This window comes from Trichomycterus rosablanca, chromosome 5 (assembly GCF_030014385.1).
Source record: "Trichomycterus rosablanca isolate fTriRos1 chromosome 5, fTriRos1.hap1, whole genome shotgun sequence".
In the NCBI taxonomy this organism is placed as follows: Eukaryota; Metazoa; Chordata; class Actinopteri; order Siluriformes; family Trichomycteridae; genus Trichomycterus; species Trichomycterus rosablanca.
Window position 1 is genome coordinate 18976652 of NC_085992.1, and position 18515 is coordinate 18995166.

At 39.0% G+C, this 18515-nt stretch overlaps 1 protein-coding gene across 1 annotated transcript; it reads right to left on the reverse strand.

The window, feature by feature from the left end:
* Window positions 1–627: 627 nt before the first annotated feature.
* Window positions 628–18515, reverse strand: ephx5 (epoxide hydrolase 5). Its single transcript, XM_062995785.1, has 9 exons — window positions 18414–18515; window positions 11884–12094; window positions 10824–11004; window positions 9270–9479; window positions 7168–7297; window positions 6833–7047; window positions 4685–4793; window positions 3572–3697; window positions 628–901 (listed from the first exon to the last, which is right to left on the reverse strand). The coding sequence occupies exons 1-9, from the start codon at window positions 18434–18436 to the stop codon at window positions 691–693; spliced, it is 1416 nt and encodes a 471-aa protein (XP_062851855.1). The 5' UTR covers window positions 18437–18515; the 3' UTR covers window positions 628–690.

Genomic DNA, 18515 nt, shown 5'->3' on the forward strand with positions numbered 1-18515 from the left:
AAATACAACATGCTCTTACTGAGCACTTAATTAGACACACCTATCTGGTAAGTACATTGATTATTTTATATCATATAAAAGCCCAACAGTTGCTTTGTCAGACACCCAGACCCCATTTATATATTAAAAAGGACCCCCACAGACAAGATGATGTTTGGGTGGTGGAGCATTCTCAGCACTGCAATAACTCGTAACATGGTAATTATTACATGGCAGTGTGTGTTGTTTTGGTCTGAGTGTATCAGGTGAGATTTTTAAATACAGTTTAAACTTACATACCTAACATACCTGGTTAGAAGTAGTTGTAGGTGTACAGTTAGAAACACACAGTGGGTGTTAATCTTCCTGTAGTCTCAGTGGAGGCTTGCTGATTACAGCACATTGTCAGCAACACACAATACATTGCTGTCACTGCAGTGCTGAGAATGGTCCACCATCCAAACAACTTCTGGTCGGTGGGGATTCCTTTCAAATGATAAATGGGGTTGGAATAAGTGTACAGAGCAACATGCCAGTCAGTAATTGAATATCCCAACTTTATCTTGATGGTAGATGTAGCTTATAAAAAATTGGTATGTACTAGGCAGGTGTATCTAGGCAGGTAAGTATGTACAAAAAAACATATAGTTGTTTTGTATATTTATTTTAAAGACTGATGAAGTGATTACATAAAGCAAGTGTGTTGTTAGTTTATCTGGCCTTCTTGTTTTCCACTTTCTTCACAAACTGCTTCAAGTCTTGGGCAAGCAGTTCAGGCTCTTCGAAAGCTGCAAAGTGCCCCCCTCTGGGCATGTAGGTATAGGAGCGAATATCTGTGAACCTTGCTCGAGCCCAGGTCCATGGACAGTGCATGAGTTCATGTGGAAATGCTGCCAGTCCAGTAGGCACATACACCTTTGTTCTGCATACAAGATAAAGGCATCAGTCAGGTTTCATTTATTTGTGCAACATAAGGCAAAAATTTACCAAAAAAGGCATCTCTTAACTATTCTTCAACTATATAACCAAATGCAAAATGTCTCACCATTTAAGGGACATGACAGCTTTGAAGGTGCACACACCATCCTCGAGCGAACATTGTTGGCCAACATGGCTACGGCGGGAAATGCTAACCTTGACACCAAATACCATTACTCCCGGGGTGGGAGCCCATCTTGTTCCTACTTAGTGAAACCGATGGAGGGCTATTTAGTTAGGGGAACCTTCTCCCTGACTTCTACCTAGGGCTGTCGCGGTGAAAGAATTTCCCCTTTTGGGATTTAGCGTGGCTCAACACCTCGATATACGGTATTACCGAAATTTTTTTATTTTTTTATTAGTTAATTTATCTGCATTTTAGAGCTATATAAACAAGCTTTATTGTTAGGCTATAATTCGGTATATTATTGCTTTTGAAATGACAAAGATGAGACAGCTTTAAGACAAATCAAATGCGTGTTTATTGTTAAATACAGACCAAAGAAGAGCAAGGATGCGCAATAAGAATGCACAGCTTTTCTCTTTAAAAAAAAAGGTTTAAATTTAGCTTCTAGCCTAGGCTAGATATACACTGTGAAATAAAAAAAAATAAAAAAAAAAAGCAAATAAAACGAAACCTTTCGTTTAGAATAAAGAAAAAAGTCTATAAGACCTTAAACCTGCGTTATCATGTCCTTGTTGCGCGCTAGAAAAACCAACACGTTCACCTTATGTGGTTTCAGAGAGGATCTGAGTGGGGTAGCGATGTTCCCGGCAGCACTAAAATCTCTCTGATGGTGTCCTCGTTGCACAAATACACATGTACTTACATGCGACTTTAGAGATCAGAGAAAGTCTAGCCTGGTTGTCGCGCCACTATTAACCATCTATTTAGTAGGTATAATTAATATAACAATATATACTACATTTTAAGTTATTATTTGTTTCAATACATTTTTATTCAACGAAAAAATACATTTAGATCATTCCAGCAAGCCAGCAAGAGAATATTTGCAGGCTGCAATGCCATATTAACTGTCATTAAGTGTTTTAGTTCGCCAAGGCTGTTTGAATATAGTCTTAATTACAAGTATATTATTGAGTGTGAACTCAATTTGATCATTAATAAACTTGCCTATAATTACTGTTGCCATTGTTTCCATCTTAAAACACAAAGCCTGACACTCAGCAGCAACGGATGCGAACAGGTGGTGGGAAAATGACACTCTTAGCTCATTTTCATTATGAATTTATTTAACATGTATTACGCCCGAATGTAAGCGTAAAACAAGATAGACCCTGCAACACAAAAAAAAAAAAAGAAAGAAAAAACGTGAACATCGCGGTTGTGACGGTTGCTTGGCATGCCCTGCGGTTGGCTGGTCTATACCGCGGTATTGCAAAATTGCGGTTACCACGACAGCCCTACTTCTACCCACCATGGACAAGCTATAAAGTACACAGCAGGGTGGCACAGTGGCTCAGTGGGTAGCACTGTCGCCTCACAGCAAAAATGCTCTGAGTTCGATCCCCAGGTAGTTTGACATTAAGCTTTTGTCATGTTTGACATTAAACTTGTTAACTGATGAATCTTGTGTAATGACTAACTACCGTTTCTGTCATTAATGTAACCGAAGTGTGTAAAACTTGATGTTATAATTCAATTAATTGAATAAATAAATATTACACAGCCTGTTGCACCAACGTTGGTGACCATCAAATTATGACCTCAGTGGGCACATATTACGTGTGGGCGTATTACATGTGGTTACACACGTCAGGTTATGTGGCTGCACTGTTTCTTAGTTCATCTTGTATTTTTTGCGATGACCATATTGCCTTTCTTATTTATTTTTTAAAGTGGACCTTTTTTAAGGAGTGGATTAGTCAAGCATGTAATTCAGACTATAACACTAGAACCAGAGGAGGTTGTACATGACCTTTTAAATAACTGTTGCTGTTTGTTTATTAGGACTTTAACGTCATGTTTTACACTTTTGGTTACATTGACAGGAACGGTAGTTACTCATTACACAAGATTCATCACATCTCAAGGTTATATCAAACACAGTCATAGACAATTTTGAATATCCAATTCACCTCACTTGCATGTCTTTGGACTGTGGGAGGAAACCGGAGCACCCGGAGAAAACCCATGCAGACACGGGGGAGAACATGCTAACTCCACACAGAAAGGACCCAGATCACCCCACCTGGGGATCGAACCCAGGACCTTCTTGCTGTGAGGCGACAGTGCTACCCACTTAGCCACTGTGCCACCCAACTGTTGCTTGTCCTGCGTGCATTAATCTGATAATTTGGACAAAATTAATGTCTTGTTGCAAGTACTCAAGCCTAGGTTATGCATTACATAAAAATAGTTGTTTTTTCCCTCTTTTGGCTGCTCTTGTATTTGCCACAGTGGTGGCACTCTGGCGCGCATACCAGATTTGGCACAGTTTAATCCTGGACTGCTTTCCTGACTCAACCTCCTTATTTTAACCAGGCTTGGGACTATCACTGATAAGTGCATCTCCCAATGGCTAGGCTATTCAGCCATCTGCCCACCATGTAAGCTAATAATGCAGTGTGGTGTGGGAATATTTGAACTCACATGTTATCTACTCTGCTGTGAAAGTTTTTGCCCATATTCTCCTTGTAGAAGCGCATTGATGAGGTGATTGAGCCTGTGGTCCAGTAGATCATGATGTTGGTGAGGAGATCATCCAGGCTGAACGTACTATAGTAGAACATAGAAAAACATAAATGTGTATAACAGAAACAGCAGCTCCATAAACATAATTTATACTACAGTACAATGCCCAAAAGTATGTTGACTCTGCGGCTATGACGGACTCCACTTTTCTGGAAAGGCTTTGCACAACATTTGGAAGTAAATCTGGGAATCTGAGCCAATTTAGTTAAAAATGTTGCAGTCACAGGTCAATTCTTCCCAAAGGTGTTTAGAAGGGTTGGGGTCAGGCCACTGGAGTTCCACTACACCAGATTCGTCAAACCATTTTATTATGGACCTTACATTAGCAATACTGGAACTTGTCCAAACAGTTTTTGCAATGTTGGAAGCACAAGTTATTTTATATAAGTAATTGTATAAACTTGTTAGCAATGGGTGTGGCTAAAACACCCAAGTCCAATAATAAGAAGGGGTGTCCATATACTTTTTGCCTGCACCGATCAGCCATAACATTAAAATCACCTTCTTGTTTCTACATTCACTGTCCATTTTATCAGCTAACACTCCACATTGGTGATGTGTTGGTGTGTGTTGTGCTGGTATGAGTGGATCAGACACAGCAGTGCTGCTGGAGTTTTTAAATAACGTGTCCACTCACTGTCCACTCTATTAGACACTCCTACCTAGTTGGTCCACCTTGTAGATGTAAAGTCAGAGACGATCGCTCATCTATAGCTGCTGTTTGGTCATCTTCTAGACCTTCATCAGTGGTCACAGGACGCTGCCGACGGGGCGCTGTTAGCTGGATATTTTTGGTTGGTGGACTATTCTCAGTCCAGCAGTGACAGTGAGGTGTTTAAAAACTCCATCAGTGCTTCTGTGTCTTACCCACTCATACCAGCACAACACACACTAACACACCACCACCATGTCAGTGTCACTGCAGTGCTGAGAATGATACCACCCAAATAATACCTACTCTGTGGGGGTCCTGCAAACTTTTTACTTACTAATTTCTGGTTATTGTATTACCTCTCTAATCCTCCGTCCTGTAGGTCCCTGTTCTTGAAATCTACCCAGGTGCTGAACTTCTCCAAAATATAGGCAGCAAGACCAACTGGGGAGTTATTTACTGCACAGCCTGTAGAAGATTTCAAAACAAAATATTAGCATGCTAATGTAGAATTGTGACAATTACCAACTCCTTTACTGCTACATTCGTAGCTTTAACTCTTAACAAATTTAAACATGAGTGTTCGGTGACTCAGCAAGTTTCCATGCTAGCCTACCATCCCAAGTCCTGAGTCGGTGGCACAGTCTGGCCAGACACTCAACATGAAAAATGGTCTGTCTTGATTAAGTTAAGGGGGTATAAGAAAACACCTCCTTGCATTTGCAACAGAGACTTCTTATGTCTGAACAAGGTGCCAGTACAAGCGGAGGAAGAATACAGAGAGAGTAGCATGGTCCTCTGTATCTGTTTAAGCTGAAAATATAATCTGTCAGTATTTACATTTACATTTTTGGCATTTAGTGAACGCTTTTATCTAAATACTGTGCAAGCAACTGAGGGTTAAGGGCCTCGATTAGGGTTCAAACAGCGGCAAATCTGACAATAGTGGGGATTACACCAGCATTCTTCTGATTACTAGTCCAGTACCTTAAACACTTGCCCTGTTGGTATAAAAAAAGAGAGGCAGCTTCACATGCGCTGACGGTGTGCCTGCAAGCTTGTGGTCCTTCATGGCTAGTAAGGGTGTCACGCAACCAACAAGGAGTGCACAGGAAATTTAAGTATATATATATATATATTAGGTCTCAGAATTTCATATAGTTAATCGCGATTAATCGCATTAAAAAAAATCTGTGTAAATGTTATAGAAAACAAGGATTTTTATGTGAAATGTTACAATTAAAATGGTGAACACATTTTATGCTAAATGTACTGATGTTAAAAACTGCTGGGACAAGAGAAAACTGTAAGGGAGTTTTATTCACTCACATACTAGGCAGTAAATGTCAGATTGTAGTTTAGAATTTCTCCATCAGCAAACATTGTAGATCAGCGGTGCTTTAGGTGGGATAAGGCGTAGTTATTGTATCAGACTTTTCTGTGGTTGTATTGTGACAATGGTTTGATGGCCGTTTCTACACGAAGTGAGTGTGTTTTGACCCTTTGGGGCTTCCATAGTTCATGGACTAACGTGCTTGACTCAGCTTTCCGGTATTTGGTACCTTAACAGAATAAGTTAATAAAAGTGTTCTGCTCCCGACAACTTGTGAATATAGCGTGTATTTATTTCTTTATAAGTGCATCACTACAACGCTCGGTTACATTATGCTAACAAACCGCAAATGAAAAACGGTGGCAAGTCCGACATTAAAACGTTTGTTTTAACATAATGTTAACATAATGTAACCGAGCGTTGTAGTTCTACCAGTCAAGTCTCAACATTAACTAGAATTTGCGTTAACGGCACTATTATTTTTAATCGCGTTAAATTGAAATCGCGTTAATGCGTTATTATCGCGTTAAATTCGACAGCCCTAATATATATATAATTAAATATTAAAAATAAATAAATTAAATATTATAATAAATATAATATATATGAAATATATAAATTAAATAAATAAATATTAAAATAAATAAATAAGGCACCCAGCTGGTCTGAACTCCTCGGTTCGAAACTCGGTGTTGCCACCGGGTGGCTGGGCGCCATTTGGCGGGCATAATTGGCAGTGTCTGCAGCAGATACTAATTGGCCACCGTATCTGCAGGGTGGGGGCCGGACTATGTGTGGGTGGGTGGGTCTTCATACGCTGTGTAAGGACCATGATTGTCGGAAAAGACGCCTGTGCAAATGCAGGGGCGAGAAGAGGAGGGCTGTGCACGTTTCGGAAGAGGCGAGTACAGCGATGTGCTCTCCTTGGATGCAGTCTGGTATCTTTCAGCAGCGGAAGACAAAAATGACTGCGCTAACTTGGGAGGAAAATAAAGTTATGCAATAAAAAACATGACAATTGCAAGCACTTTAAAATGCAGTCCCTGTTTCTGTGAGCATTGCTTTTAAGTTTTTTAAGTGTTGCTTTACAGGCAGTAAATATCTAAATATAATCCTAACTAGAAGTACAATGTGCATGTAACCGCTTTCTAGAAGTACAATGCCATTTTTGTACCTGCAGTATCTGGTTTGGTGGCTTGGATGTGCATGTAACCGCTTTCTTTTAACAGTTCGTACACATTCTTTTGCATGTAGGGAAACATGCGGCGCACATCTTCTCTGGTGAAGCCCACCAGGAAAGGCAGGTAACGGCCAATGGTGAGCGACAGGATGGTTACAGTGCTGCCTGCCCTGGCGGTGATCATGTTCACATGCAACCCTGTCACACACCTGGTTTAAAAGAACATGTATAAGCATTCCATCTTAAAATAGTGAACATCTGAAATCTCAAGGTGAAAACTGTTATAATAAAACACTCATAAAAAGTGTGTGATGTGTAATGTGCTTTACTCAGGTTTCATCTGGGCCATGTTGACTGTGATGAAAGCTCCCCAGTCTCCCCCTTGCAGGTAATACTCACTGAAGCCCAGTCTCTCCATCAGCTTATGGAAAATACGAGCAGCATCCACAGTAATAAATCCTGTAATAATTAATACAATGTAGTGAAAACTGTACATTATATTTTCCAGGCCAATTCTGAAGCATTCGTCGAGTTATTTTGACTCAAAGGTGGGTGAGAATTTTTAATAAATTGTTTAAACCAATACTTGACTCCTGAAGGGAGAACTCACAGTAACAATTGCAGTTACTACTTTATTAAAAAAAGTATGTCTAATTAATGTACTTTAAATTGTATAGTTACACAGTATGTGGCACATATGATGTGGTTAGAGATACAGCTAGAAAATGAGCTGTTAACAATGTGTGCATTGTTTGATCACTGGAGACCATATTAGATGACTGGGATATGTGAGTTTACGTAAGTGATTATGAGCCTAATATCCAAAGTGACTGATGACATTACTTCCATAGAGGGTTTTTCCCAATCAGAAACAGTGGGTTGACGGTACAATCCTGTGACTATAAAAAAACGTACTGCTGCGCACCATAAAGGACTAAAGTCTGGCAACATGACACTATACAAAAGGGCATCGTATAAACGTGAAGGCAGCTAAGAGGCAGTGCAGGGACAAAGTAGAGGCTTTGTGCGACCGCAAGAGCAGAAGCATCTGGCACGGCCTCTGGAGGATTACTGATTATTGCAGACAAACGCAAACTTTAATTGATATTGATCCTTCATTGGTTGAAGACTTAAACACCTCTTATGCACATATCAAGGTAAGCAGAACTAGCACTAATACCAATAACATTAGTAGCATCTCATCATCTCTCCATATCAGAGAATGACGTGAGGAAAGCTCCGAGATGGGTAAACAGCAGAAAAGCAGCCAGCCCTGATGATATCCATGAAAGGGGGTGTTAAAATTATCAGATTCACGTGTTAAGTGCAGCAGATCTGATCAGCATAAAGACCTGAGGGACTTTGCTCCATGGTCTAATATAAATACTTTAACTCAGCTATAACGATTTGGCCATTATCAATGAAAGGAGGTCAATTGGTCCGAGGAATCTTGTTTTCTCCAAGACCATGTGGACACAGTGGATGAGATGGCCCAGGACGCATTGTAGGATAATCAACCTTGTAATGTACAGAGGTTAAAAGATCAGCTAGTAATGTCCTGGTACCAGATACCACAGCAGTTGTATGCAGTGCATGTGTCAAAGGGCAGCATATCATGCAGGTTGTCCTAATGTTTTGGATTGTCAAGGTACACTCCTCCAATCAGTTACATTTTAGACATGCTCAATAGGGCTCTGAAGTTTTGAAACAAAACAGCTGACTACTGTGTTTAATTGCCAGTGTTGTGGAAGAGCAGGGAGTAAACACATTGTTCCAAGGTTTTTGTAGCTTGGCTTCTAACCACTGAATGAACCTTAAATCATTCAAGTGTGGTTGCACTCAGGTGGCGCAGTGGTAAAACACGCTAGCACACCAAAGCTGACATTTCAAACTCGTCCGTACGAAACTCAGCTCTGCCATCCGGCAGACTGGGTGCCTACATGGACAACGATTGGCTTGTTGTTCATTCAGGAGAGGGGTGCCGGACGGGACCTCATAACTGATGCAATTACGACCTCTGCTGGCTGATTGATGGCATCTACACAGGGACGAGGGATAATGCGCTGATCAGGGTGTGGCTCACCGTACACAAAGCTGACCCGCATATGAACTCGCCTCGTGCAGGTGAAAAGATGCAGTCGGCTACTGCACACGTGTCGGAGGGGGGTATGTGTCAGTCTCGCTCTCCTCAACCAGGATGGAGATCAACATCAGTAGAGAAGAAGCATAATGCAATCGGTATTTGGATATGACTAGATTGTTAGGAAAATTGGGAATTGTGACTTCAATTTTTAAAAACATGTTAACCTTTGTATTTAATAACTTTCTTACTCCATAAACTTCAAATACCAAAAAAAAACATCATGTGGAAAAGAAAAAGTTCTTATGTTAATGAAAAGCAGAGAATTTGGTGGAATATAGGATGCTTTACCCTGTTTCTGAGGGGCTTCAGAGTAACCGTAGCCTGGGATGGAGGGACAGATGACCTCAAAGACAATGTCATCCTCAGTCTCTGTGAGTAGGGGTAGGATCTTGTAGAACTCAAAGAAGGAACCAGGCCAGCCATGTACCATCATAAGAGGAAGGACCTTCTGCCCAGCACGCGGGGTGGGCTTCACATGAATAAAATGCACATCCAAACCTAAGATGGTAAAAACAAATATAAAAGGAGTAACTCACTTTCACTTCTTTGATACATATTTAAAAATACAATACAGTAAAATGATTCTTTTAGTCTACATTTACAGGATCTAAATCTCCTATATGTATTTAATTATTTAATTTCTTTCCAAAAGTATCTCATACATTCTTCTAAGACATTTTTGTGATTAAAACCTGATAGTGATACAATTACTATAGCCTCAAGTGCTTGTATTCGTGATAAAGGAAAGAGGGAATTTACTGGTTTATAACTAAATTACAACGTCTCCAGTTCAGGTGCTTCAGCCACACTCATTGCTAACAGGTGTTTAAAGCCAGTTTAATAAAACAAATATTATGTTTCCAACTTTGTGACAAAGCAAGGTCAATAAAGACACAGACGAACGAGTTTGGTGTGGAGGAACAGCTGTGTCATGTACAGAGCCCTAATCTCATGCCAAAACATTTTGGGGGAAGGACTGAAACCCTGATTGCAAACCAGGTCTTATCTAATATGAATGCCTGACCTCACACATGCTTTGTTGACTATAGCTGCATTTATACTTGTAGTTCAGTTTCCTTGGTCTGTATCAATCAAGAAAATAATACATTGTTACATTTTAGTCCTGGTTTGCTTAGCATTCACACTCACAAACCAAAACCCAAAAAAGTATGACATATTTTGCGAGCCAGTAGTCATGTAACGTATCAGAGTTTTCTATAATGCAGTACACTGAGAATGTTTACTGTTTACTATGCTTGAACATTATATGCATTTTGTTCCCTTTGTGGTTCCCACAATCTCTGGAGAAGTGTGTTCCGTGGCACAGGATCACCTCTCTCTGTGTTCTGTGTTGCGCCTCGAAAAGTCAGTACAGCTATGTTTACCATCTCAGTACACATTATTATTTACTAAATGTGCTTGTTTACAGTCAAGACAATGCACCACACTGGGGTTAATGTACATGTAAGGGTTGTGTACTCCTGCTGGCATTTTTACCAACTGGGAACAGAATATTCCTTCGCTGGACATTTACCTTCATAATAATAATTGTTTTCAATGCACTCTGTTCTCGCAGTGTGTCATGTTTGGTTCATTTAGATGTCTTTGGTGTGTATTGTGTTCATACTTGTGTTCACACTTACTGCATCAGGGTACCAGCGGTTTTGAAATTGGACGTCCAACAAGCCATGGTCAAGTTTGCATATTTTTGTGCGTTTTTGGAACATATGGTAGCTAAGGCACTGAGTGTGTAACACTGTATAAGAATTTCTTCCAATCATTGAAATCAATACCTACTAATTTCTGTTAATGCAAAACTTCATGCAGAATGTATGTACTTACCCTCAATGTTAGTTTTGAAGTGAGGGTATTTATTGAGCACCTTAACCTGTTTCTCCCATTTAAATTCATGCCTCCAGTATAGGGCTACCTTTTTGAGATAAGCTGAGTTGAAGCCATAGTGAAATCTGGAATCCTCCAGACTTTCAGTGTATCTGGTCTGGTCAATGCGGTGGTACAGATCCTGAAGACAAAAGCAAGCAATTAATGTGGTACTCATAACCTCACTACAGGGGAGTTGTAGCCTAGTGGTTAAGATACTGAACTAGTAAGCAGAAGGTTGCTGGTTCAAACCCCACAACTGCTTAGCCTGCTTTTACCCTGTTCTTCAATGGTCAGGACCCCCACAGGACCACTACAGAGCAGGTATTATTTGGGTGGTGGGTCATTCTCAGCACTGCAGTGACACTGACATGGTGGTGGTGTGTTAGTGTGTGTTGTGCTGGTATGAGTGGATCAGACACAGCAGCGCTGATGGAGTTTTTAAACACCTCACTGTCGCTGCTGGACTGAGAATAGTACACCAACCAAAAATATCCAGCCAGCAGCGCTCCATGGGCAGCATCCTGTGACCACTGATGAAGGTCTAGAAGATGACCAACTCAAACAGCAGCAATAGATGAGCGATCGTCTCTGACTTTACATCTACAAGATGGACCAACTAGGTAGGAGTGTCTAATAGAGTGGACAGTGAGTGGACACGGTATTTAAAAACTTCAGCAGCACTGCTGTGTCTGATCCACTCATACCAGCACAACACACACTAGCACACCACCATCATGTCAGTGTCACTGCAGAGCTGAGAATGATCCACCACCTAAATAATACCTGCTCTGTGGTGGTCCTGTGGGGGTCCTGACCATTGAAGAACAGGGTGAAAGCAGGCTAAAAAGGTATGTAGAGAAACAAATGGACTACACTACTATCAGTGTGACATGAGTGAAATTCTGCAACAGTAGAAATGATAGTACAAATTGGGTATCTGGATGCGACTAGATTAGGAGAAAAATGAACAGAAAAATAAAAATCAATAAAATCTTTTTTGATTACAGGTTACTTCTACCTGTAGCATTTGTTCCGAGTTCTCCACAACAAAAGGACGTATTGTTGTATCCTCTACTAGGGGCTTCTCTCCTACTGTCCACCAACCATCTCCAACTGGAATCTTTTTAGGTGTTTTTCTCCATGCTAGGTAGCATAAAAGACTTCCAATTCCAACAGAGGAGACTGCACAGACTTTCAGCGTGTGCTGATCGAGACCAGAAATGGCCTGTCTGCAATACAGAAAAAATAGAGAAGAAATATATGTATCAGAATGAAGTACAAAAATGCCAGCACTGAGACAGTGTATTAATGTGCATCCTTGAAAAAGAAATGATTTAGGAAAAGAAAAAGAATACTTTGGACAACATTTGTATCAAGCAAGTTGAGCAAAATGGTGAAGACGGCACGGATCCAAATTACAAACACAAGGCATGAAAAAAATATAATCTTGTGTGATTCTCATCATTTAATTTTGTATGAATTGGATTAAAACTGTGAAACCAAATTTTCTGAGGAGGTGATAATGGCAGTGATATTCTTGTTTTAGTAACCTGTACAGAATTATTGTAAAACATAATTAAAATTTTCTTTATTATCTGCATTGAAACTGTACTTCTCTTTGAATATACAGTCATGTAGGCTAAATTAACTGCATGAAGTAGATAAATAAAAAAACAATAGCTGAACAACATTATTATTTAGGACCTAATAGTGAGCAGAATTATTAGCTATTTTCTGTAATGATTTATGTTTTAAATGGTCTGTTGTGGAATATTGAACTATCCATCAAGAAAAAGATTGTAGTTTTTTGAGGAATAAAATCTAAGTCTGCTATACAAATCTTCCTATTAGGGTTCAATGATGTTTAAATCTACTGATTGGGAAAGTCATAGAAGGAGCTTGAGCTTATCCTAGTGATTATCAAGGAACTCTTGAAACATTTCCAAAATATGTTTAGGAACGTAATCAAGGAAGAGTGCCTGCACCATTTGGTGTTCCTGGTCCTGTAAAATTGTCTTTATTGCTATAAGACCATGTAAACAATCACTGGATGCCATGACCCCATCAGGTGGCCACCAAAACTAGGGATGTCCCGATCACGTTTTTTTGTTCCCGATCCGATGCCGAGTCTCAAACCGATACTTGTATTTTCAAGATATAGTCTAGATAAGAACTAGATAATACTGTTCACACAGTGCCCACTTCAAGTACATTACAGTTATTCAAATTAATCCAGTGTATATGTTTAACAACTGAATAGCTCTGCAGTGCTGTAGGAAAAAATTGCCTGCATCCAAGCTATTGCTTAATGTTTTTTTATTTTTACAAAATAAAAGTAAACAAACTTAGTGCAGCATTGTAGTAGTAACACTAGAACACTCAAAATGAAGTGTGTTTTGACCCTTTGGGGCTTCCATAGTGCATGGAATAGCGTGCTTGGCTAACGCGATGACTCTAGCTGTCCGCTATTCGGTACCGTAACAGAAGAAGTTAATAAAGTGTTATGCTGCCGACAATTTGCGAATATACCGTGTATTTTATTTCTTTATTAAGCGAGTGCATCACTACGATGCTCGGTTACATAACTAAGCCAATCAGAGTGCTTGATACTGAGATGTCGTTCAGTCTTGTAACACGTAAACTCGTAAAAGCTGTATGTTATGGTCCTGAAGTTTTCATACTCGGATTAAAAGTTAATGTTTTGTAAACCGGAGTGATCCTTGACTCACACACCATATAAATAGTAAAATTCTACAGCTCTGCTCCTACCACCTCGTGAAACGCTTGCATTGCAGACACTTCACTGTTGAACTTGTTTCACTTTCCAATTTAAAGTATTTCCACACAGCGGACATGCTGACGTAAAACAAAGGATCAGGGTTAGGATCGGCTTTAGTAAAGCCGATACCGATCAGTTAAAAGATGCCTTAATCGGCCCCGATTCCGATCTTTGAGATCGGATCGGGACATCCCCAACCCAAACCATTATGAATCCTACTATACTTAACAGCTGGTAGCAGATATTGTGGGTTTAAAATAGGGCTGGGCGGTATGACCAAAAATTTATATGTCTGTGGCTAATTTTACTGTCATAAAGACATAGAATATAAAACATTTGCATTTTACCATGTACATAAAGGTTTTGAGTACTATAAGCTTTGTTTGGCCCTACAAAATGACACAATATATGATGGAATCAGTACGCATGAAACAGGTACTATATATACAATGTTTATTATTTATATAATATTTAAGTATTATACAATTACCATTAGCTCTCCCTTCAACAAATAAAACGCCTTTTGCAGTCTCCCAGTCACCAATGATAAAGTGCACCGTTATACTCCACTTGATCACAGGTCTGTTGTAGAAATGTGGACGACTTTATATATCTACGCTTCCAGCTTGCTTCAGTGTTGTTGGTATAACGTCAATATAGCAATTAGGGCTGGGTATCGCCACTAATTTCCTGGATCGATTCGATTCCGATTCACAAGGTCCTGATTCGATTCGATCTTCGATTTGATTTTCGATTCAATTTCGATTCAACACATTAAGGCATATTTGAGTTACATTAACAGGTTTTGTTTAAATATGTACAGATGTTCAGAGAACGAATGTGATAATTGTACAAAGAACACTCATTATTAAAAATATTTGTGTATTTTGTTTACATAAATAATTAATCCAAAACAGAAAACAGTAACATTCATTTTTTATTATTATTTTATATGTCTGACACACTACAACATTGTAAATGTAATGTAAACATACACCTGGCTGTTGAACAGCTTATGCCAAGTTTACACGACACTCTGATTAACACCTGGTCGCTGTAATGTTCACACTACACGACTGATCGGCGATGGGGGGTTTTACACTACACCATCTATCACCAGGGGGAATCACAGGCGAGCTTCTCTGGTCTCCAAAACTACGTTTTGTCACGAAAACACACGTGAGAAGTGATGAAAGGTTTAATGATACCACGTCCAAACATGCACATCAACAAGTAGCGAGAGATCAAAGTTTGTGCGCTGATGAAATAAATGAATCTGAGTGGATTTGGCAACACGAGCAGCATGGCTTGTTCTATAGTGAGTTGGAGGTTAATAAATATTTTGTTTTGTAGAGAACGATCAGGTCAGAAATACTGTAAAACTTGCGTGTGCTGATGTATTCTGATAGAAACTATATTGCGCTCCACCACCTGTTTACAACCTCTCCCCTGTGTTTCCCCTCACTGTTTCTCACATTGATTGAGAGCCGAGTTTTGATCGCAGAGCGAACACCGAGTTCCTCCCGAATCCAGCACCGACCCGTCGCCGAGCGAAAATCAGTGCAAAAAGTTGTGTAGTGGTCATAACTTGAGCTTCTGCCATGCTAAACTGATGTGCAGGTCAGATCTCGTTGCATGAAAAAACACTGGCTGGTCACGTGAAATTAAAGGGGTAACAGATTTCCATGTGCACCGTAAAAAGGGGCGTATTTAAAAGATCGATCTCGCGTTTATATAAATCGATATCGGATCGTTCAAATAAAGATCGATTCGAATCGAAAAATCGATTTTATAAACCCACCCCTAATAGCAATTAACTAAGTATTTTAGCCTCGGTAGTAACGTCGCTGAACCGTTTGCTTTTTTGCAACAACCGTGACCCGACAAACTGTACACTATATAGTGGTTTAATCTGTGTCTGAACAAAATAAAACTTCTAAACTGCAGACATGGCTCATTTCTGCTGTTTTTGTTTATTTTTTTCCACCATATTGAGAAAACCTCTCTCATCTGTTAACACTGTTATGGTAACGCTACCTGGTTAACAAGTGAGCTGTATCTAATCTGCACAACGCTCCATAGCGCTTTCAGCAGCAACAATTTTATATGATTTGCTGCCAAATGAAGCTTACAGCTGTTGTGCTACAGTATGGCGGTATATGAAAAGTCCATACCTTACGAGGAATCAAAGCCAGTATACCGAATGTACCGTCATACCGCTCAGCACTAGTTTAAAGGTATTCACCAACCTGCATAGTTGTAAGGAATATACTGAAAGTTTACTTGTCAGACCATATTACTGTATTCTTTGCTCAAGGGTGCAGGTTTTGCACTGCTTACATGATGTTATACATTTGATATTGAGTCATGAACACTAAACAATTAAATTGATGCTAAAGGCATTAGCTGTATCACAGCAGTTTATTTATGGGATCATAGTTTAAATTTTATTAGGCCTGAGCCCTTGGAAAATGTCAGTAGGCCGGCCAACTCTAGGCTGATACTTTATAGTTTCAAATTCATCCCTATTTAGAGATAATGGCTCTCACTGTGCTTCAGTGGAGTTCTAGAGCCTTGGGAGTAGAACGTACAGTAGGGGGCCAATAGTTTGAAACCACTTGGGAACATGCTTCCAATCCGCAATTTTCTGGAATTAAATGCAATGTTTTTTTTTTACTGCAAATAGAAGAATCAGCACATTCTTTTAAGAATTTCTTCAGCAGGCACATTTGTAAAACTGACCATGAATAAGACATAAAGTCAGATGTCCTTGAGCCATATCCTTTTCATTAAAGAACACGCTCAGACAACTTTGAGCAGGTGGATTTTCTCAACTCATTGACAGCTTGTTTAAATTAATATACTTACAGCCATCGTTCAACTAGTATAAATATTGCCATACAAAATATCAGTAGCAAACCTTGACAATTATTCTTTGAACCATCTGCACCAACCCCCATCAGAAAATACCCAGCCTAGTTCACTGTGTGATACAACTGCATTTTAGGGCCACTGTTAAACGTTTCTTATATTACAGTTCAAAAATAAAGTCAAAATATGTAGAGTTTGCAAAGCCGTTTGAGCAAATTGATGCTGATGTGCCAGGGGATTAAGTATGTCTATATTTGTGAAACCAACATGATATTAAAGTACAACCACAAATCAGAAAAAGTTGGGACAGCATGGAAAATGCTAACAATAAAAAAGAGTTTCTTACATTTACTTTGACTTTTATTTAATTGCAGACAGGATGAACCTGATATACAGTATTTCATATTTTGTCTACTCAACTTCATTTCATTTATTAATAAACATCCATTCCTGCATTTCAGGCCTGCAACACATTCCAAAAAAAGTTGGGACAGTAAAGCATTTACCACTTTGTAATGTTGCCATTCCTTTTCACCACACCTAAAAGACATTTTGGCACAAAGGATACTAAGCGATTTAGTGTTTCAGGTTTTATTTTGTCCCATTCTTCCTGCAAACACGCGTTAAGATGTGCAACAGTTGCTGTCTCATTTTTTGTTTCAAAAGTCTCCACACATTCTCTACTGGGGACAGATCAGGACTGCAGGCAGGATATGGTTCTGGACATGGTTCACATAAAACTTCTGTTTTGCACAGTAAAGTTTTGTGGCATATGTGCATGCCAAAGTAATCCCTCGCCCATGTGGTTATATCAGCTATTGTTTAGTGGCTATTCTTGATGCAATGCAATCTTTCTTGATGCAATCTTTCTTTGAGGTACATTGTTTTCAAACATTTCAATAATTTTCTCACGCATTTGTTGACCGATCCTCTGATCATCTTTGCTCATCAAAGACTCAGTCTTTCCTATATGCTTCTTTTGTACCAAAGCGTGATTACAATCAACTGTTTGGAATCACATCATTGTTTATTTTTTTCATCTCATTACTAGCCCTAAAGTGCCCCATCCCAACTCTTTTTGGAATGTGATGCAGGGTCTAAAATGCAGGAATGGGTGTTTATTAATAAATGAAATGAAGTTGAGCAGATAAAACATGAAATATCTTGAGTTCAAACTGTCTGCAATCAAATAAAAGTTAAAGTAAATGTAAGGAACACTATCTTTATTTTATTTGCATTTCCCATACTGTCCCAAATTTTCTGATTTGAGGTTGTATAACTTTATCCTTTTACACTTTATATGTAAAGAGGGTTTAAAATTCAAGTGAATTTCAAGTAAAAAATTAAACTTTTACTCAAATTGTTATTCTGATTATATGACTTGTAAATAAAAACTTACAAAATAAATGTAAAAAGGTTTACAAATTGTGTAAGACTTTTGCTCACAACTGTATTTTTGTATATTAATGTATATTAATATATTTTTTTAACGTTTTACCTTAACCCTTTTTACTTTTTTTCCAACTTTGTGGGGTAGAGTTCCCACACAAACTATGTAATCATAAACTAATGGTCACAGTGTAAATCAAACCTGGCAGTGTTTGGGAATTACGTGCATGATTTGTGTCTTAAATGAATTATAATAGTAAAAAAAATTGTGTTTTGTCTAACAATTTAGACATGTTTTGTGTGCATTTATTAAAGCTAAGTCACATTTTACCAGATGCAGATTCCATAAACGTCTTTTCTAACTGACTTCCTGTCAGTCAGTGACGCTAATTTGGCCAATGGCATTAAAATGCACAAACACGCTAAATACGCTAATAATAATCAGAAGATTTACCGTGTTTTCTGACAAACCCCGCTTAAATTCATATATAAAATAGTCTTTTACTTACTGAATACAGCTGATGGTCTGCATTATATCTGACAGTTACCACCGTTGCTGCTGGTTTGTGTTTGAAAAAGAATCTAGGATTCGTTTATTAAACTCAGCATGA